The 26,153-nt window shown below is 40.6% G+C and overlaps 1 protein-coding gene and 1 long non-coding RNA gene across 5 annotated transcripts; one reads left to right on the forward strand and one right to left on the reverse strand.

Annotated features, from left to right (window-relative positions):
- Positions 1–96: 96 nt before the first annotated feature.
- Positions 97–26,106, forward strand: DZANK1 (double zinc ribbon and ankyrin repeat domains 1). 4 transcript variants are annotated; one of them, XM_037405013.1, is made up of 21 exons: positions 97–749; positions 1,450–1,574; positions 2,222–2,375; positions 3,754–3,871; positions 4,252–4,348; positions 5,105–5,229; positions 5,797–5,882; positions 6,567–6,684; positions 7,628–7,741; positions 9,570–9,662; positions 11,613–11,735; positions 13,992–14,156; positions 14,788–15,016; positions 18,399–18,502; positions 20,638–20,712; positions 21,641–21,737; positions 22,939–23,027; positions 24,239–24,319; positions 24,907–25,034; positions 25,493–25,567; positions 25,824–26,106. In XM_037405013.1, the coding sequence occupies exons 2-21, from the start codon at positions 1,466–1,468 to the stop codon at positions 25,987–25,989; spliced, it is 2,346 nt and encodes a 781-aa protein (XP_037260910.1). In that variant the 5' UTR covers positions 97–749; positions 1,450–1,465; the 3' UTR covers positions 25,990–26,106. The 4 variants fall into 4 exon arrangements, with proteins under 4 accessions (XP_037260910.1, XP_037260912.1, XP_037260911.1 ...); XM_037405015.1 differs by having other exon boundaries at positions 24,907–25,006; positions 25,824–25,844; XM_037405014.1 differs by lacking the exon at positions 9,570–9,662.
- On the reverse strand, positions 15,030–20,642 carry LOC119155919. The gene is made up of 3 exons (XR_005106918.1): positions 19,213–20,642; positions 18,437–18,531; positions 15,030–17,515 (listed from the first exon to the last, which is right to left on the reverse strand). It is a non-coding gene; the product is annotated as an uncharacterized LOC119155919 (long non-coding RNA).
- Positions 26,107–26,153: the final 47 nt, after the last annotated feature.

Below are 26,153 nucleotides of genomic sequence, written 5' to 3' on the forward strand. Positions count from 1 at the left end.
GGCGTCTGTGGTAACGGGGGGCGGGGGGCGTTGGACCGAGAGGGGATCCAGGGGGGCGGCTGGGATCGAGGTGGGGGGTCCTGGGATCGAGCGGGGTGGACTCTATAGCAGGGATCGACTGGGGTGGGATCGAGTGGGGTGGGCAAAGGCCTCAGCAGCAGGGATCGAGTGGGATGGGCAAGGGCCTCAGCAGCAGGGATCGAGCGGGATGGGCAAGGGCCTCAGCAGCAGGGATCGAGCGGGATGGGCAAGAGCCTCAGCAGCAGGGATCGAGTGGGATCGGCAAGAGCCTCAGCAGCAGGGATCAAGTGTGCAAGCAGGGCTGTGGGAGCGGGTGCTGACGGGGTGCTGAGGGGGCGGTGCGGGCGGGCAGGGCGGTGGGGCAGGGGCCAGCCAGGCAGGGATGGAGCCCACTGGCACACATGTGCCGCCAGTACCGGGCTCCAGAGGGCTGAAACAGGGCACTGTGATTTTGATCCAGGTGTGCCAAGAACGGGCGGATCCCTGAGGAAAAGTACTCTCTGCTCCATCGCGTCAGGTGAAGATGTGATCCACCGTCGTTGCGTCTCCTGTGCCACTCAACCGCTGCTTCGTGCGGCCCAGGCAAGGAGATGGGCAGCTGCAGGCAGCAGCGTGGCTTACCTCAGCACAGCCCCAGCGAGAGCATGGACTAACGCACACCTCCTGTGCTGATTCATTACTGTCTGCCTTGACGAGCAGCCTCAGAGACGCTTCTGGAGGATTGAAGGGTTGGTTACAAAACCAAATGCTTCTAGTCTAGACATGGTTCCTGGCCCTGAGTATCAATTCCCAAGATCTGGGGTACAGTTTTGTATTATAAAATGTTATTGCACCCAAACGCAGTTTTTCATTCTTGAATTGTGTGACATGATGATGACTACGTAAATTCTGAGAAATCATGTTTGGCACCTGTAAGGTACATTCTTAACACATCTGATAGCAGAGATAAGCTTAAGCAATAGCTGTCTTGCTTCAGCCCTTTTCAGGACAGCTTGTACATGTTCAGCTGGCCACAGTGAAACAAGAGGCTGGTTCCACGCCTGCCGTGATGAGAGCAGAGATGCTTCACTGTTACTCACTCCTGCCTTCTATCACTGACGTGTGTTGCTAAAGCTGTTCCACTTGAGCACATGGAAACCAGACTTGAGCAAGGAAGGCCAAACTGAAATGAAAGCGGCAGTGCTCATCTCGAGCTTTGTCCACAGTTCTGAAACAGGAGGATAAGTCAGAAGTGTGGTGGTTGTTGGGATCCTCCTCCTTTTCAGTGTGAAAATTGTGCAAATATTGAGAACTAATAGTTTAAAGAAACTGGTGTTCTCTCTTTTAAGAGAAACGAAGACAAGGGATCACATTAAAAAAAATAATATCTTGATGCATTCTTCTGTTTAGAAAAGTTATTGGCTGCCTTTTTGTTTTTCTTTTTTAAAGATCACTGCGGAGAAAAATGACAGCTGGCTCTGTCTCAGTTCCTCAGGTCATACCACTTCGAATCCCTCTTCCAGGGAAGTCTAAACATGAAATAGACACAAATACTCCTGTAGAAATAAAATCAGGTATGAACAAGAGCTTTGACTCTATGTAAAACCTTCTCTTACGCATTTCTCTGAAACTTTTAGCCTCTATACTTTTGTTTGCTTTTAATTAGGATTTTCATGAGTGCAAATTTCATTAAGAAATTTATACAACTAACGTGTTTTGATATACCAAATATACTTGCACTTAATTTTATGCATTCAAAAAATATTATTGACTTATATGTCTGCAATTAGTAGTCTGAATTGCTTCCAAGATCAAGCTCTTAAGCTGTTGCATTTTGCTTTGACTGCAAAAACAATGCTTGCAAGTATCATGTGCCGGGCTCACCCCAAAGGTTTGCCTTGCAAGTTTTGAAATGTCACCTTTCACTGTGGGAGAAAATACCTTTTCTGTCATTAGAATGCACAACCTATTTCAGTGTTTTCCTACAAAAATATTTCACAGCTACTTTACGAAGAGGAATATTGCTTATAATGAAATTGAATTTGTTGGTAATTAATTTTTCATGGAAGAAACAGTTTTGGCCCCAAACAGTCATTTATGGAACTGCTTTGTTTTGTTTATGTGAGAAGAATCAAGCACAGTAGTGAGTACTTTGAGGTGCAGAGCTCGTTTTTCACAGGTTGAATACAGTTTGCCTAATTACTTCCTCTGTGTCTTTCAGATACACCTGAGGTCTCTATTTATTACACTTTAGATGGAAGTAAACCAGAACTCATTAGGAAACCTGGCTATGGAGAGCATAACACTTTTAAATATAAGGGTCCTATCACGTTACCGGTTGGGAAAGTAATGGTCAAGGCACTGGCAGTTACAAAGTAAGGATCCTGTTTATTTCAGTTGTATTTTGGCAAGGCACAGATATCCCTGTGATGGCTTGGAGCCCTGTTGTTTAAAGCACTCCATACCTCACAAATGAGAGACACCCCTTGCCCCTGCCAGGTTGCAATCAAGTGATCTTCATGGGTTGCATTGGCTTCACTTTCTCCTAGCACTTTTTATCCATTAAGTGTTTGTGAGGTTGGATTAGCTCCCAGATGTTTATTTCCTGGGCTGTGGATGTAGGCCAATGATCTGCAGAGGCTGTGGGTGAGAAACTAGTAAAATACATTATACTTAGAGCTCGTCCTTTTGAGCGTTATCATCAGAAGTGCCAGAGGAACTGGTATGTTGTTTTCTGGGGTCATCCCACTGCAATAAATTCAGCAGATTTACAGAAGCAGGTCTTCCCAGGAATTTGCTTAGTTTCTAGCACAAAATGCTAAATCTCACAGCTTAAGTACAATGTTGTATGAGCAAGAGTAAAGTAAAAATACAATACACAGAAAGAAAACTGGATTTTGCTGCACAACAACTGACTTTCTCCAAACTAACTTCATGCTTAGAGACAGAGAGAGGACACATAAACTCTCTGTCTGTACCCTGTTGCATTGTTTTTTATTTCCAAGGGAGCAGAAACTTCCACTCCAGCTGGGGATCTGGGCTTGCTGTTCCCTGCTATTAGTACCTACAGGTAGCCTTTGCTTGTGCCCACTCTGGAATGTAACACCATTATATTCCCTGTGCAGGGACATGCAAAACCTGGGCCTATATATGTTTTCTGATACCGCTACCTAGATTAACAGTTGTTTCCAGTACGTTTTTTTATTAAGATGTTTTCAGGTGTGCTAAATAGATGCTCTAGAATGACAATAAATCCCAAGTGCATAGTTTGGACATTTACAGCAAATTCAATGTTACTGCTGTATTTTAATAAAGAGTAGAGACAGGTTTTTTTGTCAAATAAACAGCATGCTAACCACTGTTTGACTAGGAAAAGGAATATGGTATTATGAATGGAAGAAAAGTCCCGCTTTCCTCTATTTTCTGCAACGCTGGCAAACACTAGTTACTCCAGAAAGCAGACACGGGAGTATTAAGAGTTTTACATGTAAAAGTTGTTGAGGGATCAAAGTATCTCATTATTTTATTGGTAACTTCTTATCATGCATATTTTAAACTTGAAAAAAACAAACCAAACCAAACCAAAGCAGTAGTTCCTGAGAGTGCTGCCCAGGATTATACTTATCAACTGTAATAATGACTTGCAAGCTTGGAAGAGATGTTCCAGCAAAAGAGCCATGTCCATTAGTGATTTACTTGTTGCTGCACATGGGTTTGTGGCACATGTATAGCTTTGTGAACGTTGATTTTCAGGGACTGCAGGGAAAGTACAGTTGTAACAAAGGTGTTTCTGGTAGAGTACAAGCAACCAAACATCCTTTACTCTGTTGAAGACAATGACAAGAATTTCCTAAAAGATAGCGCCACAAAGGTAAGTTTTAACACTTGTAACCTCTTGTGTGAATATGAAATGTTCTATGCATGATATTACTTAGAGAATAAACTTGGACTGCCTATACTTCTAAGATATTTTATTTTCTCTGTTTGCCCATATTTGCTGCCTTGGTCCTTTTTGTAATATTAAAATTTCAAGGGGACACAATTTTTATTTCTTGTTTCCGCTGGTCTTCTATGACCAATTCAGGACAAACATTTTAGAAATACATTTATAATTTAAGATACTCAAATGCTTGCATCGAAGATAAATACCTTAAACATGTACTTTAAAAATCTTAACAAATAACCATAGCAAGAGAGGATTAGAGCAAAATCAAGAATTTCATTTGGAATACAAATAGAATTACTTTTTAGGAGAGGGAAGCTGGAATGTTTACCACAAAACCAAAGAAGAATGGAGTGCATGTGGAAATCAAGCCTGCCTGGAGTGAAGCACCCCAAGATTTTCAAGGTATACTTTACTTCATAAAACTGAAATAGAGTTCTGTCTTAGCTGAAAATACTGTAAAGTTTTCTTCTTGTATGACTGATAAAATGTGGGTAATTTTTAAACCATCTTAGAAGACAGAAAGTCCTCTGGTAATTCCAAATTCGATTGCTCAACATGGCAAATAGAGAACAAAAATTACTTTCCATACATTTCACATTACCCCTTTAAACATATTAAAATGTCATTAATTTCTCAGCAACATAACAAGGCCCAGTCTGTATTTCCCTTTGTGCCAGAAAATGCTTTTAAACTGATGGATTGCAAGTCCTTTATGGAGTGCTTTACTGATGTTTTTGTGCAGTAAGATTCCAAAATAAATACACAAAGCACAAATGAAAGCTTGACCCAGATTTTCTCTATAGATAAAGCCTGTTATTCCATGGTAACGGCAATGGGACTGTTTTAAGAAGAGGGAATTGTATTAATGTTTAGACATTAATTTAGTCTTAGGAGCTGGGGGTTGTTGAGCAGGATGGAAGAAAACCACAAATAGAGAAAAATACAAAAGTAAGCGCTTTCAGAGAGGAGTGATGTTTCTTCTAGTGTAATTTCCTGTAATTCCACGCAGTTTATTTGAACCCAAAATATGGATGTCAAACACATGTTTAAATACACTTAGCTATTGGAATTTAAAGCGAGACTGTGTAATATTCACGTTAAGATATACATTAACTGCATGGAGTGAATGACAGTGGAATAACAGGATTGTAATTTCAGACTGGGAAACAGAAAGAAAGGCTGCTCACAGGTCCCTGCAAGAACAACAGCTCCTTGACAGTCATTTGGAAACAACAGAGTACGGAGAGGAATCCATCTCAGCACTACCAACAGAGTCGTTACAGGTAAGCAAAGGGGTGTTGAAGAACACTGTAAAAGGCTGTCATCACAACTGAGCTCTAAAAAAATAAAAAGGTGAAGATTTATGATCATTCTTATATAATCTTTCAGAAATCAGTGCCTTTGGCTGTATTATACAGTTAATTTAAATCTACTGGTAATGACAGACTAGAATAGGAATGCCCAAAGCAGTGCATAGTTATCAGTAACAACAAAACCAGGAAATGCAAATTAACAATGCCTGCATTCCTACTAATTTTCTTTTAATACATTACTGAATCTGCAATTAGCAAATATTTATTGCTATATGTTGGCAAGTTGATATTTAAAACTTAATAATTCAGTAATGCTGTCTTGGAAGTAAATAGCGAGACATTGTTGGAAGAAGCTGTGGGTCCTTGATGCAGCTAGTGGGGGAATCAAGTGTAAATATTCCTTAAAACAATGCATTTCAGTGCAGTTTGTCTCAAATACCATCTTCAGCTGATTTTGCTAATCATAAGAGTAGCATATATATAAATGCATTTTGCAAATACTCACTTTCTAAGGCTAAAGAATTACCTTTATTTCAGTTTGCTAGTTCTTCTGCAGTGACTAGCCGGAAAAGCTTAGCAAGCACACAGGCATCAAGGATCCAGAGGGAAACAGATTTTCTCAAGTAAGCGACTTCTTTTAACATATTTGTCCTTGGAAAGTAACTGAGCAATTGCCTTTTGCAACTAAGTTGATAATGTTGTGGGACTATAAAAATGAGGAAAGTGAAGACAGACACTGGCTCATAACTGGAGAATATGATCTAGGTAGGTCTTTGAAAATTCTTTCTGTTATTTATAGTTTTATTTGTATTTCACTGTACACAGTTATCAACTATCTTACCATCCTTAAAAAAAATTCCTAATACCTGTAGGAGCAGAGGAAAAGCTGTCTTTTCAAATTGGAGTACACCTCTCACTGCAGTAGGTGAAAACTGTTCACTGGAGTAGTCTCACAGAACCTTGCTGCTTATCAGTATTGAAAGGCTTATGTGTTCTACATCAGTGGCTCCCCATGCTGCAGCAGTGAGGCCTGACACAGATTGTGTGTCAGAAGATTTTACCTCACACAGTGAGGAAGAAAGTATGAAACTCTGTAGCAGCCAGAGAGCTTTCTGCATTGCAGAGCTGTTTAGAATTCAGAACCTCATATCATGGATGCTAGGGCTGCGGATGTGGACCACCACAGCTTGGAAACCACAACTGAGAAATCAGTGGCCTAAGTCCTGTCTCATCGAGTTCCAGGTTATTCATTATTATGTAGCAGTGCAATACCAAAACAAGCTCAGCCAGCTAGCTGTTATTTTCAGATGCGCACACTGTTCTGCACCTCGCCTGTCTGACCCCTTGGCTCACTTCTGTCAGGAATGTGGATCTCCTGTCCCACCTGTGCCAGTACATCGCTTCCCACCCCCTGAAGGAGCACAGGTCAGCAAAACCTCTTACCAATCAACAAATTATCTTTGGAGAAAACAACTTCTTCAGCAAATTACACATTCTATGCTGGCAAAACCATTATTTAATCACTCTTTCATTTGGGAAGTTCTGTTCTGGTTGTTTTATTTTGTTCAGTAGCTTTAGCAGTGGATCTGATGTAATTCTTAAATGATGGGCAAAATTAACCATAGATTGCTTCAGTTGCTTACCATATATAAGGATAACAATGAAAAAGTAAATTGTGTTTTATTTGCCTGTGTCAGGAAGCATTGCCAAATTTGGGTTCCTCCTCATCCTGCAACAACACCCACTGCATCTTCAGCACCTGTATATGCATCTTATTCCAGAGCTAACTAGTGCAGTTAGTTAGTTAGTAACTAGTGCTTGTGGCATAGCTGTAGAAGATCCATCTAGTATGCTTGAAACCTTAAACGGTGGCATGTGTGGGCATATGTAAGAGCACCAAATTTTTACAGTGATGCCTGTTAACTGTCTTTTCTACCTGATCTAACAAGTCAATGGTGCATTTTTTTCCTCTGTCATTAAAAAGATGTCTTGTCTGGGGCAATGCTGTAGTTTCAAGTGGTGACTGAGAATATTCACCACCTTTTTAGATTAGGTTCATAGTTATGAGGATTTCAACTACCTGCACGCATTTTATAGTAGCGTATTAATCTTACTGAAAGTTAACTTGGTAACTTTCTGGCATATTTTTAGTAGTCAGTAAAGCATTCTCTTCCCAGTTGTCTTCATATTTTCTCAATAGCCTTTGACCTTTAAGGATCAGTATCAGTATCTGTTGCTGTCAGTTGCTGTGTTTCCAGTGGCTTTGCCGCTGATGTAGAATCCAACCAGGAAAATACTGAGAATCTGATGATAACCTTAAGGATCTCATTATGGCCCTTAACATGCTGTCATGGGTTTTTTTATTCAGATGGCCCCATGTCTTGAATGCAGACATCTTGTGCCGATGAATACACCCACTTGCATTGTATGTGAGGCACCAATAGCTCCACAGCTGCAGCCCCAAACCAACATCTGCATAAAGGTAATTGAGAATAAACATGACAAAATAGCGATTTACCTCCTGGCATGCATTTTTCTAACAGATGAGTTCATTGCAAATACTTTGATCCAACTTGGGTTTGTATAATTACATTATGACAGCTTTAAGAGTTAGTAGGATTTAAAAACACCTTGACTAGAAATAATCATTAAAGGTAAACCTCATAAGCTCAGAAAGGTCTGCTGAAAAGCACATGATGTAGCAGTATAAATGACAGGAATGCATGCACTTGTGTTCAGTAAAGAGATACTCTATGATTTTGTGATTTATGGCCTTAATATTACTAAACATTTGAAGTCTATGAAATACTTCTTCATCACTCTGCTTTCCTCACTTGATTGTATGTGCTTTGCACAGATGAGCTGGCAGGACTGGGGCAGTGGGTGTGTGCCCAAAATGTTACGGCACAGTCTTAGTCAGTGATCCAAAAGTGCTGGTGGTCTTAACTAGACAACATTTGCCCTACAAAATACTCCCTACCCAGGGAGTAAGGGCCCTCCTTGATCCTCCCAGTCAGGGGAAAGGGTGTGAGGAGGTGAGGACTGATGCTGCACATCCACTATTGGTTGCAGAGCTGGTGTCTGCAGCAAGGTTTTGGTTTCTGTGGTGGTGGGACCCTGTTAGAGGTTCAACATTTCCTTAGGCGAGATGGGATCCACCTCACAGGAGCGCTGGGCTAGTAAGGAGGGCTTTGAAGTAGAAATGACAGGGGAGGAAGGGTTAAGAGCAGCCCTGTGAGGGAGTGATGGACAGGGCTGACAAGCAGAGGATCTTGGGTGATGAGGATAATAGGGAACGTTAAACATCTGGAGGAAAGACTGAGAGAGCTGGGACTGTTTAGCATACAGAAAAGAACGTTCAGAGATGATCTCATCAACGTATATAAATACCTGAAGGGAGGGTGCAAAGAAGACAGAGCCAGGCTCTTTTGGTGGTGCCCAGTGACAGGACCAGAGGCAACCGGCACAAACTGAAACACGGGAGGTTCCATCTGAACATCAGGAAACATTTTTGTACTGTGAGGGTGACGGAGCACCTGCACAGGTTGCCCAGAGGGGTTGTAGATTCTCCATCCTTAGAGATATTCAAAAGCATCTTGACATGGTCCTGGGCAACCTGCTCAAAGTGACTCTGCTTGAGCAGAAGGGCTGGACCAGGTGACCTCCAGAGGGCCCTTCCAACCTCAGTCATTCTGTGATGCTGTGATAATTGCAAGGGAACAGTTTCGGAAAGAGATGGATGCTGAATGGAAATTTCTGGCTGAAGACTATCAGGTAACAACGGAGATGCATAATCTGAGACAGTTACCAGCTTGGTGTCGAAGCAGATTATAGACATTGGTGCAGATTTAGTGTTTTATGGCAGCCCTGATGTAGGTGCAAAGGCAGACCTGAACTATTTGGTGGCAAGAATCAAAATATTAGACTCATTTTTCTTAGCTCTGGTGGAAACTTGCTTGTTAGTGGTGACTGTGTTAAGGACTTTTAGGGCACCCTCACGGTTTATTATTATCATTATTATCCTTGCAGATACTGGGCTATCTGTTTAGTGTGAGTGCAGTGATTGAGGAACCTGACAACAATATATACTGGAGGTATTGATGCTGGAGTTCCTGAGGGAACTGTACCATAATATAACAAAAATTGTCACCAAGATACATAGGCAATATGGCCTAACTAAAGTCTGGAGCCCACAGCACAAACTTGAAGGATCTCTTCTGTCTGCAGGGCTGAATAAGCACAGCATTTTGTAAGATCAAGTTCACAGTTTTCAAATACTATGTGAAATATATTCTTTCTCTGTTTAAAAGGGCAAAGTAATTTGTCAGGTGTGTGGCACAGGAAATCCTCTTCACCATAAATACTGTGTGACTTGTGAAAGCAAACTGCCTGAAATACAGACGGTAAGGCTTCTTGCTTCAATCACACTAGGGTTAATCAAATCAAAGCATAACATTCTTTTTCTCTGGGAAACAAGTCATATCCCTGTGTCCCTATGCTGCAAAAGCTGAGATTCCCTCCCTCGTGCCATATTCAAGCCCAGTACTCCCACAGATTTGCCATCACAAAAGTCTAGCTAAAAATAAATGTTTTGTATACCTTCAAGCTTCTCCTATGGAAGTCAGGATTGCAAATGCCATTATGAAAACTCAGAAGGCTCTTAGAAAGCGGGTAGGCTTGACTCCAAGGGAGTCTTGTTTGTGTTCAGATTGTTTCCTATTGCAACAGAAAACTTGAGTATATACATCAGGAAGATCATTCTCGTTGATTCAATTATTTAGTAATAGCGGAGAGAAGAAAATATCATAAGCAAATGGAGATAAGAAAAATAAGGTTAAAAAAGACTTTATTTTTACCTTATTTTTCTTATCTCCATTTGCTGCTTCCCCTATGTGCATACAGCTGCTATACTTGTATTTGGCTGTGGCTCTGCCCAGGGATGAGAAAAGCAACAATAAATGTTCCCCCTAAAATTGCTGTCTGTTTCAACTCCCCATTTAGCTTGCTCATTTAGTTCCTTAGAAGAATTTTCCTTTCACTTCTGAAAAGTCTTGTATGAAAACCAGATGGTATTTCACTTCTCCAGGTTGTGATAAATACAGAAATGAGAGAATAATAATGATTTGCAAGTTAAAATCTGATTATAATGGCAACATCCTGACTTCTAAAACTGTTGGTAGCTAGAGGCAAAGGTCTCTTGTATAGACACTGAGGTGTCATTTCAAAGTTAATTTCAGTAAGAATCTGTTCTTACCTAAGATAATCATACATTTAGCTGCCTTACTAAATGTAGGTATTAGTATGTAGCCGCATACGTAGTTAGGCATATGACTTGAATGGTGACACCCGTAGTAGCTAACAGAGAAAGTTAGAAAGTAAGAATTATTAATAGTAAACAGAAAAATTACTAATAATAGTGATTAATTAGTGATAGACAATAGTAATTCCTGAATATTTAGTAATTAGTAATAATGCTGATATTACTATTGATGCTTATTAAATAATTTTGGTTTAGAACATATTTGGACTTGTGCTTTTGTAATTTTGTCTTCCAAACAAACGCCCAAATGCATCATTCAAGCTGCAGTGCCAGCCACAGATGAAAATAGGTCTATTTTGTGTTTGCTTATGTGCTGTTGTGGTGTCTGTAATCAAAATAATTTTCCTTGGGTTCTGTTCCTGCATAAGCCCTGAGGCCAAACACAGCAAAACATTTTTAAGACCTATTTGTCCTAACTAGGATCTATACTCAACCACTAGAAGTTTCAGCTGAAAAAATATCTGTTTTCTTTTGCATACACCCATATAAGTTAATGTTAGTAGGAAAGCTAGGTAATATATAACTTGTAAGAGGTAAAAAAATGGGAAAAAATATTTTTGTAGCAAATACCGAACTGGAAGAAAATTTGTTGTCTGAATACATTCTTCCTGCCATACTACTACAAAGAAAGGTACAAATCAAAATAGCTGTTGTGCTTTGGATTTGAAAATATAAGTTTATCAGCAGAGAAACCTCCCCCTTAGCTTGAAGTGTATTTATATATGGGCCATGTTAATTAATACGCAGTGTAAAAGGACACCATTGATAAGGGAATAAATTTTTTGTTCCTCTAGTTCTGGTAAAAATATTTTAAAATTAATTAATGACACATTTTACTGTGGTTTTGTAATGAAAAAAATTACAGGTTCGATCCAAGTCAGTCTGTTGCTTATTCTAAGTTAAAGTAATTCTTTTAGGCTGAATATGACTTTATGTTGTCCATGTGGCTTGCTTTCCTCTTTCCCTTTATTTGGTTTGTGAACTTTTCCTCATAAAAAGTATTTTCTCCCTAATGCTTGTTTTATTTTATTAGCCCAGGTTTGCAGGAGACACTCCCCCACCTTACCACAGCCAGCAAAGGAAGACAGTTTCGTGCTCAAAATGCAGCCGCATTAACCGATGTGATGCCCGTTTCTGTGACTGGTGTGGAGCCAAGGCACGTGCTTTTGCTGTTTGTGTTGACAAATCTGGTTTTACTCATCTGTGACCTGCAGCAATTTCAAACTTCTCTTTGCAAAACTCTTCTCCGTTAGTACACAGCATGTTATATGGGTTTAGGAAAGGCAGGTCCTGCTTGAAGAACCTGATCTTCTATGACAAGATGACCCACCTAGTGGATGTGGGAAGGGCTGTGGATGGCGTCTACTTAGACTTCAGTAAAGCCTTGGACACCATCTCCCAGAGCATCTCCTGGGGGAACCGGCTGCTCGTGGCTGGGATGGGCACACTCTTTGCTGGGTAAAAAGCTGGCTGGGTGGCCAGGCCCAAAGGGTGGTGGGAAATGGATTTAACTCCAGTTTGCAACCAGTCACAGGTGGTGTCCCTCGGGCTCCGTGCTGGGGCCAGCCCTGGTTAATGTCGGTGTCGATGCTCGGGGCGAGGGGATGGAGCGCTCCCTCAGTCAGTGGCAGGTGGCACCAGGCTGGGGACAGTGCTGCCCTGCCGGGGGGCAGGGGGCTCTGCAGGGGGGGCTGGGCCCAGGGGCCGAGGCCACTGGTGTGAGGGTCGCCCCAGCTCGGAGCCGGGCCCTGCCCGTGGGTCACACCAGCCCCAGGAGCTGCGGGCGGGGGGCAGGGGGCTGGGGAGCTGCCCGGGGGAAGCGGCCGGGGGGGCTGGCTGGGCCGGCTGGGCATGAGCCCCCCGTGTGCCCGGGTGGCCAAGGGGGCCAGCAGCACCCTGGCTTGTGTCAGAAACAGTGTGGCCAGCAGGGCCGGGGCGGTGACCGTCCCCCTGCGCTGGGCACCGGTGATGCTGCACCTCGGATCCTGGGTTCAGTTCTGGGCCCCTCAGCTCGAGAGGGACACGGAGGGGCTGGAGCGTGTCCAGAGAAAGGCAGCAGAGCTGGTGAAGGTTCTAGAGAACAAGCACTATGAGGAGCGGCTGAGGGCGCTGGAGGGGTCAGCCTGGAGAGTGGGGGGGCTCAGGGGGGACCTGATCCCTCTCTGCAACTGCCTGACAGGGGCTGTGGGCAGGGGGGGATCGGTCTCCCCTCCCAAATAACAAGCAACAGGACAAGAGGAAATGGTCTCAAGCTGTGCCAAGGGAGGTTTAGATTGGATGTTAGTTAAAAATTCTTCACTGAAAGGATTGTCAAACCCTGGAACAGGCTGCCCAGGGAGGTGGTTGAGTCACCATCCCTGGGGGGATTTAAAAGATGTGTAGATGTGGTGCTCAGGGACATGGCTTAGTGCTGGGCTTGGCAGTGCTGGGTTAAGGGTTGGACTCGATGATCTTAAAGGTCTTTTCCGACCTAAACAATTCTATGAGCTATGATTATTATCAAAATACTTGCTTAGAGCACGTAGGATTATGTAAAGAAAAATGAAAGGCTTAGATGACATCCTGATCCCACATCGGTCAGTGACTTAAGGGTTTAGAGATTTAAACAAATTACCATGGGTCAATAAGCATCAGATGAGATGCAATAGCCGTATACTCTGCCAAAGTAACATATCCATCAAAGGTTAAAGTATAGGCTTATCTAATGCAAGTTTTCCCATATCTGCTCTGGGCTATGATCACCTATACAGACAATTACCAGAGATGAGATGATGCATGCAATTTTTTTTGGCTGAAGGCCTCAATAATTTCAGTAAAGACAAGTACTTCACTGCTGCTCAGTAGAGCTTTTGAGTGGTACAGTCAGGGTAAACAATTTTCCCTGACATATATTTTTATAGGTATAGTTTTTCAATCTAAGATCACACTCAAGGAGAATTGGTTTTGTTTGTTTTTTTTCTGTGAGCTGAGCTCACATAAAATTTGAAACAGTCCTCTATATGCATACTTAATTATTGGTGCTGTACTGTACCAGGGGACTTGCGGGGGTGGGGGTGCTGTTAGAATTAAACTGGAAAGAACTGCAGTCAATACTCAGTGTCAGAGCACCAGACTAGTAATTACAGGGCTTTGCCAAAGAAAATAAGTGTTTCTGAAAGTATACATTAAAAAAATAACATACCATAAAGCTAGATCTGTCTGAAAAGTGTTTGCCTTCACTGAAAAAGTGCTGAGATGTCTGAAGATTTACTGTCTTGCAACTGCCAGTGTGTTAACAATCTGATATCCTGGTTAGTATTTCTAATCTAGTAGCTTTAGGTAGCACTAGTTTACTTCCTTTTTTTAATTCATGCCACTGCTTTTATCATTCCTGAACCTATGCCTCATATGTTTTCTGTACTGAACTTTCCAGCCTGGACCTCCTCCGTCCTACTTTACTTGTTTCAAGTGTGGTACGAGCAACCATCCATATGCTCGCTTCTGTGGGTCCTGTGGCATTTACATAGAGCCCCCATCAAGGGCAGGTTCTCAGAGAGGCAGTCTCGTGGATGCTGGGGACACACCGGGTTTTTCTAAGGTAAAACACATGTATTACAAAGTATTACAAAAATATTGAAACAGCTAAAAACCTAGTCCACTGCAGGTATAGAGCGGCACAACTCCATTCATTTCCTCTTAGAGATAACGTTGTGGTCTGTGAGCATGCTGAGGGCAAAACCGAGGAGATGTTTATTCTGAGAACTGCTTTCTGCTGAAGGTGGCCTTAGCCAAAGGCCTTAATCCAGCCTTACTCTAAATAGCAAAGTGAGAAGCAATCAGCTTTTCAAAAGGCTTAGCTCTTTAAGTCCTTTTATCTTGTTGCGTGTGAATTATTTGTGTCCTGCTGATACAAGGTATTTGTTCATGTAGTGTTTTTAAAATTCTTGTTTTAAGAAAGACTGTAATGTTTATCACGGCCAGCTTTTGTCTTGCAAAAGCATATATGTCATACTGCTGGCAACCATGAAGAGCTTTGCTTTTGCTTGAATATTTGTGATAAGTTGCATCATTGTTACAGACTGGCAATTAAAATCCAGAATTGCTAATGATTCTTCCTGCTAGCTTTTTCACTCCTTTACAGTCTTGTATAGTGTTCTAGTTAATTTCTGCTTGTAAGCCATTTAATCATATCTGATTATATCACTTACACTTTTCCTTTCCCTCCACAGGCTAAACAATTTCAAGCTCAAGTTGCCTGGCAGCCTCTTTTTTTTTCCTTGCCCAAATCAAGAGCAGAACTAAAAGAAAGAGAAGACAAAGGAACCCAAACCATTGGACTTTTTTACCCATCTAGCAAACTGTTGGAAAAGAAGGAGCTTGAGCTGATTTCAGAAAAAGAAAAGCTGGAAAAGATGAGTGATCATAAGCCTCTCCTGACAGCCATTAGTCCTGGAAAAGGTTAGGAGTTTTGATTTTATGTTTTCTAAACAAAGCTGCAATGTACAACCTTGCTTTGTCGTGAAAAGATTATAGTCTGTGGAATGTGCCATCAGTAGGAGACTGATTTACATCTTTACAAGTCTGTCTTCCCACCAGTGGCTTGTAAATGCCTTAGAATTCAATCAGTGATCTCCATCAACAGCTAAAAGAAAGGCTATCGGCAATATCAAAATTTTGGTTACTGACCCCTGTACAGCCTTACTAATTTGCTAGGAGATTGATTTCCTCAGATCCTACAAGATCAGGGGAATTGGAAACCACTGAAGAAGCACACACACCCCCAGCGCCCTCCCCACCGCTGGCCATGTGATGTTCAGGGAAATCTGCGATAGCACCTGCTGCGGGTATTGTTAAAACTGAGACACAGGGCTCTTAAAACATACAATGAGGCTTGTCTATGTGAGGAACTTGTTTGGTGTGCTGTTATGGAATAAATTATAGAAGTTTCAGAAGCAAAAGAAACTAAAGAAAGGGATTCTTTACAGGATTACAAGAAATAGGGTTAGTAGAAACCTTGAGAGCTTGTCAGCCCCATCTTCCAGCCTCTCAAAGGTATCAGTACATCTACATCACTCTCTGCAGAGACTGTCCACGCGCAAACTACTGTCAGTACTGCAGATGACTTTGTTTCATAGTCCCTGGTTTGATTAGTTAGCTCTTTGTGGAACACTTGACTGTTTGCTGTCATTAAAAAGTTTGCAATTTTTTAGAGGTTTTAGTTTTACTATCATGGGAAAACATCAGCTTCAGCTTTCTGGATCCCAAACTCTCGAAGGCAGTCCATCAGTATTAATTAGGGACCTAATAAGTGGCCCAATTGGCAAATTGTCTTTGATGTCACAGGGAAGTTCAGCTGTGCAGTCCGGAGAGTAAGTTAATTTTAGATCACTACGGCATCAAATGGCTTGGAGGAGCAGTTACTTTTTTTGATCCGCTTTCCCATCTCTAGCTCTTTTCTACAACTAGAGGGTCAACCCCTCAGGCCATTATCAGAATAATTTATCTATTGGGTAGAAACAATAGTTTCTAATGTTGCTAATGAATGTTAGAAATTCCTGGTTTGACTCGGTATATAAATATCCACATGATGCATTCTTATTTTTAAAATTATCACTAGGGAAATCTGTTTCACTACTCCCTTGCCCTGAAATGTGGCGTGTTCTCTTAGACATCACTGTAGGAAATACAACACTTGACTCAACATGTCAGGGACCTTAATTTAATCAGAGGTAATAAAGGATTGGCTCATAATAGTGCTGAGGAAAAAAAAAAAAAGCAACACCAAACGTTCATCTTTCCCTATCAGAAATACAGCTCTTGACTTGTGAGTGAGAACTCCTTTCACTGGGAAAGGCTGGGAGGAAATTCTGGGCTGCTTTTGAACTATGTTAATTTTTATCCATTTAGCAGAGATAACTTTGTTGAAGTTGCATTGTGTAATGTATTCTCCATTAGACTCTGCCAAGGACTGAGGAACATATTTCATTCTATAAATCAATAAATGTCTGTTACAGGCAGCTCTTTCATGCTGTTCCCTTTCCTTGATGCTGAGCTGTATGAAACTACATGTATCAACAAGACTATACGCTATCACTCAAGAAAATCTTGTCTATATATACCAAATATGTCCATTATTTCTTCAATTCAAATAGTATCAGACATTTGATATTAAAGTTTTTAAATAAAAGTGGTTACATAAAGGTGTTTTTTAAAAAATTATTTCTTGACCATATCAGCCATTAACTAACCTTCTATTCTTTTGTGAAGATTAAAAAAAAAACCAACCAGTTAGGACAGGGGAAAATAACACTAGTACCAAAACACTAATCCTCCAATGTATACTGTATTTCTTCTTCTGTTCTACTCTTAGTCTGTTTTGAACAGGAGTCAAGTCATTTACCAGGTAAACTTTACAAAGAAGCCTCCCATTTTCTACTGTAAAAAACAGTAAATCAGTGTGATAGAGGTGTAATCAACTACTGACAGCATGAATTCAAGTATTCCATAAGTGCTGCCAAAAATCCTTTTAGATATAATAAAACATCAAACATGCAAGAATATGTTCCTGGCAATCTGGATTATTTTTTTTTATATAAAATCTTGGGATTTAGGCTAGTTATGAACCAGTTTATTGCAAATAATACTGACTTCTCTGGGGGGATCACTCACCAAGTAGTAGTCTAGCTTGGATTTTTTAATTACTGTTTTCAACTTGTATTCGTTTTTGCATGTGAGACCATGGTAGGGAACAATTTATATTGTTATATATTTATTTTTACATTCCTTTTAAGCTGCTTAACAAATAAGATTTGCTGGTTTACTTTGTCATAATTTCTACCAGTTTGATCTTGGAAGAGTCCTCCAAGCACAAAAATCCTTGTGCACTTGCCTTCTCTTGTAAAAGTCAGAGCAGCGCTTTTCTTCTGACTTGGCTTCTTCTCACTCTTTTGAGCTTCACTTAACATGAAGGGAAGGATAAGGTCAGAGTAAATTCATTGTGTAAGTTAAACGAAGTTACCAAGCCTACACAATTTATTTAAAACAAACTAATTCATACTCGGTACTTTCCATAACTATGCTCAAAACCAAAATTGGCCAGATCCTGATAACGATCACTTAAGAATGAGAACAAATCTTTTTGTTTCTTTCTCTGATGAAAACAGAATGTTGCTTCGTAAATACTTGGACAGGAGCTGCAAAAAGTCTAAATGGCTTGAGTTTCTAACCCAGGTGCATTCAGCCCCTCGTGTTTCACACCCTGTACCAGCATAAAGGGATGCTGACTCTCACAGAGATCCTGACAAGCAAAAGAGCAGGAATGCTTATGCTTTTAATATGCTCTGCTGTGTATAATTGAAAAGCATATATTTGAGGAACAATTTACACAGACCAGAATGCTATTACTGTGTCTGCAGTTTTCAGATTTGGCTTATTGTTACCTGTCAGTGATTTCAAATCAACTAAAAATCAGTTCAATAATGCACAATTGCTTAGTTTTAATATTGTACTTTTTTTTTTTTTTCTTATTATTATGATCTGGAACATTGTGAGATTCTTCTTCACATGGAGGCAGTTTTGATTCTCAAGGACAATTCGGAGACATGGTTTTGTTGTGAACAGAGGTGCCCTAAGAATGAATTTGACCTATGGATAAGACACTATATCACCTTTTTATAGAGTATAACTTGCTTCTCATTTTCTTGATCAGATGAATTTTCTAAAGAATTTTTTTTTTCTGTCTCAGTGAAAATATGCTATCTTTTAAATTATCAATCATGACTGGAAGAAATGTTAAGCACTGTTTTAGAGATTTTTCTCCTGCTTAACTCTCTCTTATAAGGCTACTGGAGAAAACAGCTGGATCATGTCTGTGCTCACCTTAGAAGCTATGCTCAGAACAACCTTGAATTCAGAGCACTGGTTGGCGAACCTCGAATGGGAAAGGTAGGAAGGAGCTTGTGAGCAGTATCTTCCTATGGAATGTTATGAAAAGATTATTGTGGCTGCTAGATAGACACTGGAAAAATAGATGTCTCCCTTTTCTTTAGACCTTGACCTGTTTGTGTATGTAATTTGTCTTGTTTTGCTGTTCCATGCTTTACTCAATCTTTTATTGAAGATTTCTTTTCTGCTTTCTTTCCTATGGCAGTTTCTGTTCTTCTCTCACCTCACAGCTATAAGAGAAGTGACAGAAGCAAGAAAGCCCTTCCTCAGCTGCTTTTCTAATATCCCACAGCAGGCTAACAAGAAAAAGAAGAGATTACTGACATCTATGTAGTTGGTCAGTTAAATAAGCCTTGCTAGAAACGGGATTTAGCTGATACGCTTGCCTCTGCTCCGGGCTGGATTATACCAGCAGATAGCAGCAATTCTCTTTGGCTATATAGTCCGCTTCTAGTATAAACTATACCAGTTTTACAGAAACAGGGTATTGCTCTTCTTACTGGAGATGTAGTCTTCAGGATGTCACCAAACTGCACTGAAATGATTAAAGGGGTGATAGCAAGAAGGTGGGAACCAGAGATTCTTCCCAAACAGTCCTAGACGATAGGGCTGGTATGACTGAGAGATCATTTGGTCCCTGTCCTGAGGGAGGATCAACTCTGCCTAAACTGCGTCTGACAGATGTTTGTCTTGAAGCTTTTCAAACTCACCAACAATGGAGATTTCACAATTGCCCCAGGCAGTCCATTTCTGCACTCAATTATCCTTGCTGTTGAGCTGCAGTACTGTATTGCTTTCTTTGGCAGCCCTGCTGGGTTAAGGGGTTGCATCCCCTCACGCTGCTTCCTAGGTGCTGCCAGCGCAACTGCTTGTGGCGACGTCCTGTGGAGCCAAGCTAAAAATAGGTCTGGAGGGGGAAAAAGGGCATCAGTGCTAGTGCAAAAGTAGACTGGCAGTGCACAGCTGGATGCAGGCAGAAGCAGGGCTGGGAACTCCTTGAACTGGCCTAACTACTTGGGAAGCTGTTTCCCAGTGTCTGACTGAAGACACCCTTGATACAGTTCAGGCTCACTATTTCTTAGCCTGTCTTGACTGATCTGACACACCAGTGAAAAAACCCAACAGTTTTAGCACATAGAAACAGCTACAGAAAAATTCATGAACACTATGGGTCAGAAGGGTAATTGTTGTTTGGCAGATTACACTTGTGGGAGGTATGACACTCCAACAGATACTTTCCATCTGAATTCTATACCCACTGAGACCTATTGGGTCTACCCATAAGTTCAGAAGCTGTAGTACAAGTATAAATGTAAGTATAGTAGTATAGTAAGTATATGTAGTACAAGTGTAAATATAAAAGATATCTGCTTGGTAGAGCTGAGGTAACTTACTTCCCTTGCTAGAGAGTTCAAAAGGATATGCCTGAAAAATATTCAGTTGCCTAGAGAAGGCTATTCCTGCTGCTTCTTGGCCTTTTGTCATCCTATTGTCTTGAAACCACTGCCCCCAAAAGTAACAGAAGTGATTCAAAGGAGTTGCAAACTTTCTGGGTTTAATGCTGCTTTTTCAGTTTTCACGTGGATTAGAAATATAGTCAACCTTATCTCAAAATTCTCAACCTGCTGCAATATAACCTTGTCAGCTTAATTCCACTTCTTTGTAATCCCCTGTGCACTCATTTTTGTATAACTTAGTCTCCTTGCCAAAAGTACTGCCTCAATTAATTGATACAGAAAATTGCCCACATTTTACTACAGACTGTGCTCCTACAGACTGGTACAACTAAAGCAGCAACCGGTCCTCCTGCAGCAGGGAGTCCTAAGAACAACACAGCCTTTCATGCAGCTGTGAAATCTGGGTGGAGAATGACTGAACTTTCATGAAACGTAGCATTATTACATCTTTTGGATTCGTCTGGCATTTCAGTCGTTCTTATATTTCCAGTTACTCAAAATACCACCTGCCTGTTTCTTAGTTAGGTGGGAAGTGCTGGAACAATACCACAAGTAGGCAAATGCCACGTATGATTTTCTGTATGGGCTCCATAATAAACCTCATCAGCAAGACTTATTCCTAAAACTATTTCTGTGTACTTTTTGTAAGAGATACTAACAGCTGCTCTTTCCCTCTAGATTAATTCTGCTACCATCTGTGAGGACGACTATGAGGTCACTATTACACTGAATTACGCTCTTGCTGTAAACAAGGTCAGTTCGGAGGATGGGGCCCATTGTTTAGGCAGCTAGTACAAAGCTGTTGCTAGACCAGTCAGTGTAAAGCTGATATATTTTAAATTCAAGTCTAAACAAGAAATTATTTTGTTCAGAGGGTGTTAACTCATCACTTCAGAGAAAGGAATCTTTCTTTTTCTGTTGAAGCTGGCTGAACAGGTATCTTTATCTGATTAAGCCAGACTTCATGGTTATGTTGCTATCATCTTGCATTTCATTAGTTTGCTGCTAATATTAACATTATTGTTATATGTTGTTTGATGATTCTAGCACACCTTAGCTCTCAATCTTAGATCCTCCTTTTCTTCACTCTGCAAATTGTGCTCTTAAGAAACAAGCTTAGTCATTTTCAATAGTTTGGAGATAACATTTGCCAGAGCTCGTGTTAACCATATTCAAACACTTACAATCCCTACTTTCAGAATGACCATGTTCCAAAACCCACCCACATATCCATTTCCAGCTTTTCAAAGATGAAAATCTACCATTTCATAGATCCAAAATTCAAACTATCTCTTGTGTAGAATCTTAACAAGCTTACCTTGCCATGTGGTGCCTGAAAAGGTATATCACATCATTTCACAAGTGAGGAGTTAATCAGATCTCTCAAGTGGTAGAAACACTTCCATTTGGATGAGAATCATAATTTCATTAAGTGAATTTGTGTCACTTTTTTTCTTTTTTAAATCAAAACAAATACCTAACACAAGGTTTAGAAAAAGATGCTACATTATTTTGCCTTAAACTGGAGTTCAATTACACATAATAATTTGACTTATGCTAATTTGACAGTGATATTAAAAGCCTACATATTTTTTCATATGCAACACCATTTTATGCTACTAAGACTGTAACAGCATTACATGATAATCTTGTTAACTACCTGCATTTGATGATTCTACAGGATATTCATAATAATAAACCAGTGAAGTTCAGCGATCATTACCTGAATACTGTAAAAGAAGTCAGAGATGGACAGGATGGCAGCCAGACTAGTTTTGGTGAGATTTCCCCCCCAACACCCCGTCTTTACAATGGACCATAAATATAGTAGTCAAGAATACAGAAGCAGCACTTGGAAGGTGCTACCAAGACAGGCAAACTAATATATCAGCACATTCTGCACCTACTTAAGTTATCTTTAAGTCTCAAAATGTGACTGAGTTGAGATTTAAGCAGTGTACCAACTCTGAGAAAAACTTCATCCCTAGAGGACAGCTGAAGAGGCCAGTAAACTGCAGCCACAGCTCATAGCAGTGTTTGTATTATAGCAATAAAATGTTAAATGCTCTTCATATTCTTTTACAATAGGAGCCATTAAACATCAATATTATCTGCACTTTTGAGTTCTGCCAGGGACTTCAGCTTTGGCACATTTGACAAAGATAAGAAACTATGAAATACATTAATTCTAGACCTAGTTTTCAGGGATGCTTAGCTTGTCTCTCCCACTGGTCTCAGTAATTTTAGCTCAGCATTTTAGACATCTCCTGTTGGATTCAGGTTTTCATTAAATCAACTAGTTGTAAAGTCAGCACTAGAATTCAGAAATTCCTGTAGTGTAATTTGACATACTTCAATTCACATATAAGTTTCATCCACTTTGTGTTTCCAGTCTGAGACTTTCAAGAGGTAGCCACAGCACCAGCAGCTGGTTTTTTGAAGTGTCAATAATGGGATTGGGATTCCAGGCACTCCAGTAGCACCAGCTTTTAAAGGTCCCCATGTGCTGTGTAATTTCCTTATCAACCCTTCTGCACATTGGTAGATGATGTCTCTTAAAAATAATGGATGTACTTTTCTACTCAAGGTCCTCTAGTCTTGTTCTTAGGTATTTGGGGTTCAAACAGCATTGAAAATTTTAAGGTTTTTGGTCAAAAGAATTCATTAATCTGAGTCAAGCCTGTTGAATAGCTGCAGCTAATTAACAAAAAGACTCAAACACCCCAAACTCCACATTTCATTGAATCTTCATTTCAAAACAGCAAATTTCTAAGACTGCCTGAGTGTAACCTTTTGTTAAAACCAGTCTGATCTGCAACAAACGTTTCATCACTTTCTCTTGTAGAAAACTGATAAATATTGCTTTGATTTCAACACAAAATAATATATTTGTGGATAAATTATTTCCAGATCTCTCCCCCAAGTTCTTGTTAGGATATGACTTTGCTTTGAATTAACACTTGTTTCCCTTTCTGGTAGGCAAAGATGATTATAATCTTTTCCATTTGAGAGGCAAAATAAAGAGAACAAAGTCAAGAACACTTACAGAAAAAGAAGATAAACTCTCCGTATGTATCTTTTGCCAGTACAGGAAAAACTACCTATAGAACAGCACTAACAGGAAGGAGGGCATCCAAGGGTAAAAACAGAAAGTTTTTAATAGTGACTGGGGGTGGGGGAAGGGGTCAAAAGTCCAACTTAATATAAAACCTGAACATTGGTAACTGGCATTTATTGCAGAACTGGAAATAATTAAACCATGTTCCTACTAAGAGCTTAATTAGATTGTTGTTCTTATTTTTGGACCTATTCTGCTTTACTGACACAGCATTAGGCCTCAAGAATGTTGTAGACTGATTTTGTTATAATTTTTTCTCAGAAGCAACATCAGATGGAGGTATTACTGTCCTCCCTTGACCTTGCTACTTAGGTTGACTCCATAGGACATACCCTTGGCTGTGCTAGAGCTACTGTTGGCACAGACTGTGAACTAGACGGAAGAAGATGATCAATGCAACAAACTTTTAAATCAACTGAATTTTCCCATCAAGCTGAGATGTCAGCAGAACTGAGGGCTAGTTTAATGCAGAAAACAAGGATTTACTTCTACTAGAGACCAAATATCCTGGAAGCACTGCGTACTGAATGGATTGTCAGTAATGGCATAGAAAATTTCAAAAGGGAAATGTACATTAACCTAAACTTGGATCACTTAGCCAACTCAACAGGTGGAAGAAAATACAGACCTTTGTGATATGAGTCCAGACATAAAAACACTTGGTGAAGTGATTGGGCTTTCAGAAGGGGAGAGGAAGTAGGTGGAAGAAATAAAAGGAAAAGGTTTTAGGTTTTTGCTTGTTTATTGTTTCAAGATTTAGTAAACTAATTTCTGTGAGTCAAAACATACTAATTTTTAAAATAAAATACTTCTACAAGTTCTGGAAGCTTCAAACTTTAATCCAATAGCAAAGAACTTGTGCCCATGTTGAATTTTACTGTGGTGAGCAGATCTTTGTACAACCCTGGAAAGCTGCATTGATGTAAAGCTAATAATTTGCAGATATGTTTGCTGAATCAAGACCTCAAGAGTGAGGTATTAGCCTGGGTTAGCCAACACTTGCTCATTCCCAAAGGGTTATGGATTAGTAACACTGAGGCTCAGCTACACTGCATTCACGCCACTGTGTGCGTTTTCCACCAGTACTCAAGGGCAATATGGCCCACCTACTTCTGTTTTCACTATGTGAAATGGTACCGGAAATGTTTTCGGTTTCCACAGCCAGAATCTGGACAACTACTGGATGAACTGGGTCCACATGGGAAAGGAAGAATCACCTTGGTAGAACAATTGCTCAGTGAGGTAAGTTAACTGAAGTTCTTTCTTCTAACTCTTCGACCTTTCTAACTCTTTGACCATTTACTGTATAAATATGAGCCTGCTATGCGACTTCAACTTTATGCTTAAGAGGCAATGTCTGCAATACAACTGACTGTCTTCAGGTTGAAAGAGCATTTTACAGAAGAAATATCCTAGTTTACATTTGTATATGTTCTCCCCAAATTTCTGTTTGGTGGGCGCGTGAGGCATTCTCCTCTGGGTTTGTCAAGGCCATGCAGAAAAAAAATGTATTAATTTTATAGTTTAGAGTCAAGTCCTCTTTATAGCAAAAGCAAGCATAACCTCTACCTTTTTGCTGCATGGTAAGGTGCATCCTGACTGTGGGATCTAGTTTGACAGCCCTGGCTGTATACACTTCCTCTGGCTTTGAGCTAGGAGATAACGTATTCAGAAGAAACATGAAGAAACAGTACCACACAAATTGAACATTTCTGTCTTGAGCATAAAGTCCATTTGCCAACTTAAATTGGCATAATATTAAAGCAAGTGGAAGCTGAAGAATCTGTATGGCTTTCAACAGCTCACCTTCCCTCTCCTGTGCTTTCTAGGGAGCTGACCCAAACTGTATCAGCGCTGAGGACCGACCTGCTCTCACAGTTGCTGTCCTTAACAAGCATGTGGAAGCAATCTCCCTTCTCGTGCAAAAAGGTGCTGACATTGACCAGCAGTCAGGACCGTAAGTGAGCACCGATTCTCTGCCTCAAGTCTTTTGAAGTTTTATCAAAAAAGCATTCACGCTCCAATTTTACTGAGGATTAACCTCCCACCCCTCCTCCACAAATCTATAGTCTAGGAGCAACTTTCAAAGTCAAATTTAAAAAATGCAAAAAATGCAACTGAGCAAATAGTGTTCATGGTCCTTCTTTCGGTTGCCAGCTTTGAAGATTTATCATAATTTCTGTTGAGAAAGCTGCTGTTGTATTCAACTCCTTCCTTCATCCACTTCAGCTTAATACGATAAACCACACTCAAGCCTACCCCCCCCCCCAAAAAAAAAACCAAACAACACTGTGATTCCTAGTGTATTCTGTATTCTCCTCTTCATTTTCCTCAGTTTAATTTGCTAGACCACTTCTCCATGTACCAGGACAGTTTCCTTAGGTAGTAAGTACTTCACTCATTCCTCCTGTGCAGGCACAACACCACTGCTCTCCACGAGGCAGTTCTGCTTGGATCGGAGGGAGAGGAGTGCATCAGAGTCCTGTTACGGTGAGTACTGTAGCTGGGCCGCTAACTCAGCAGCAGGCGCCCACGGCCTGCTTGCACAGACCTAGCTGGCAATACTGAAGGGCCAGAGTCTGTCCAGGGCTCAGCGGTCTTACCTCACAGTTGTGTCTCTGCCAGAAGAGGCATCCAGAAATTTTGAAGTTACTCTGTACCAACATTTACCTACGAGCCACTTCACTAATCCCAGTAACTTGGAATGAATTTAAGTAGCTTAAAACAATCTGTTCTTTATTTCCAGCTGCAATGCAAGTATAAAAAAGAAGAATGCAAAAGGGCAATCAGCATACGATTTGGCTGTTACAGCTGGAAATAATGAAGTTATTTCATTGTTCGCAAGTAAGCTTGGACAGGGACCGTTGGACAAACTTACGAAACCCAGGAACATTGGTCTCATCAATGTGTGATTGCAACTGCCTTTCCCCCCTGCAAGATGAAGCTGGGGGATCTTTGGGTTTAGGAGCACCTAAGCACACACACCCAGTTCTGTCTGCAGACTTCACAACCCTGTACGATCAACTTGGGCCCCAAAATATTTTGTACAAAATTCCCCCATTCCTTCCCAGCAGTT

Source organism: Falco rusticolus, chromosome 12 (genome assembly GCF_015220075.1).
Source record: "Falco rusticolus isolate bFalRus1 chromosome 12, bFalRus1.pri, whole genome shotgun sequence".
Classification (NCBI taxonomy): Eukaryota; Metazoa; Chordata; class Aves; order Falconiformes; family Falconidae; genus Falco; species Falco rusticolus.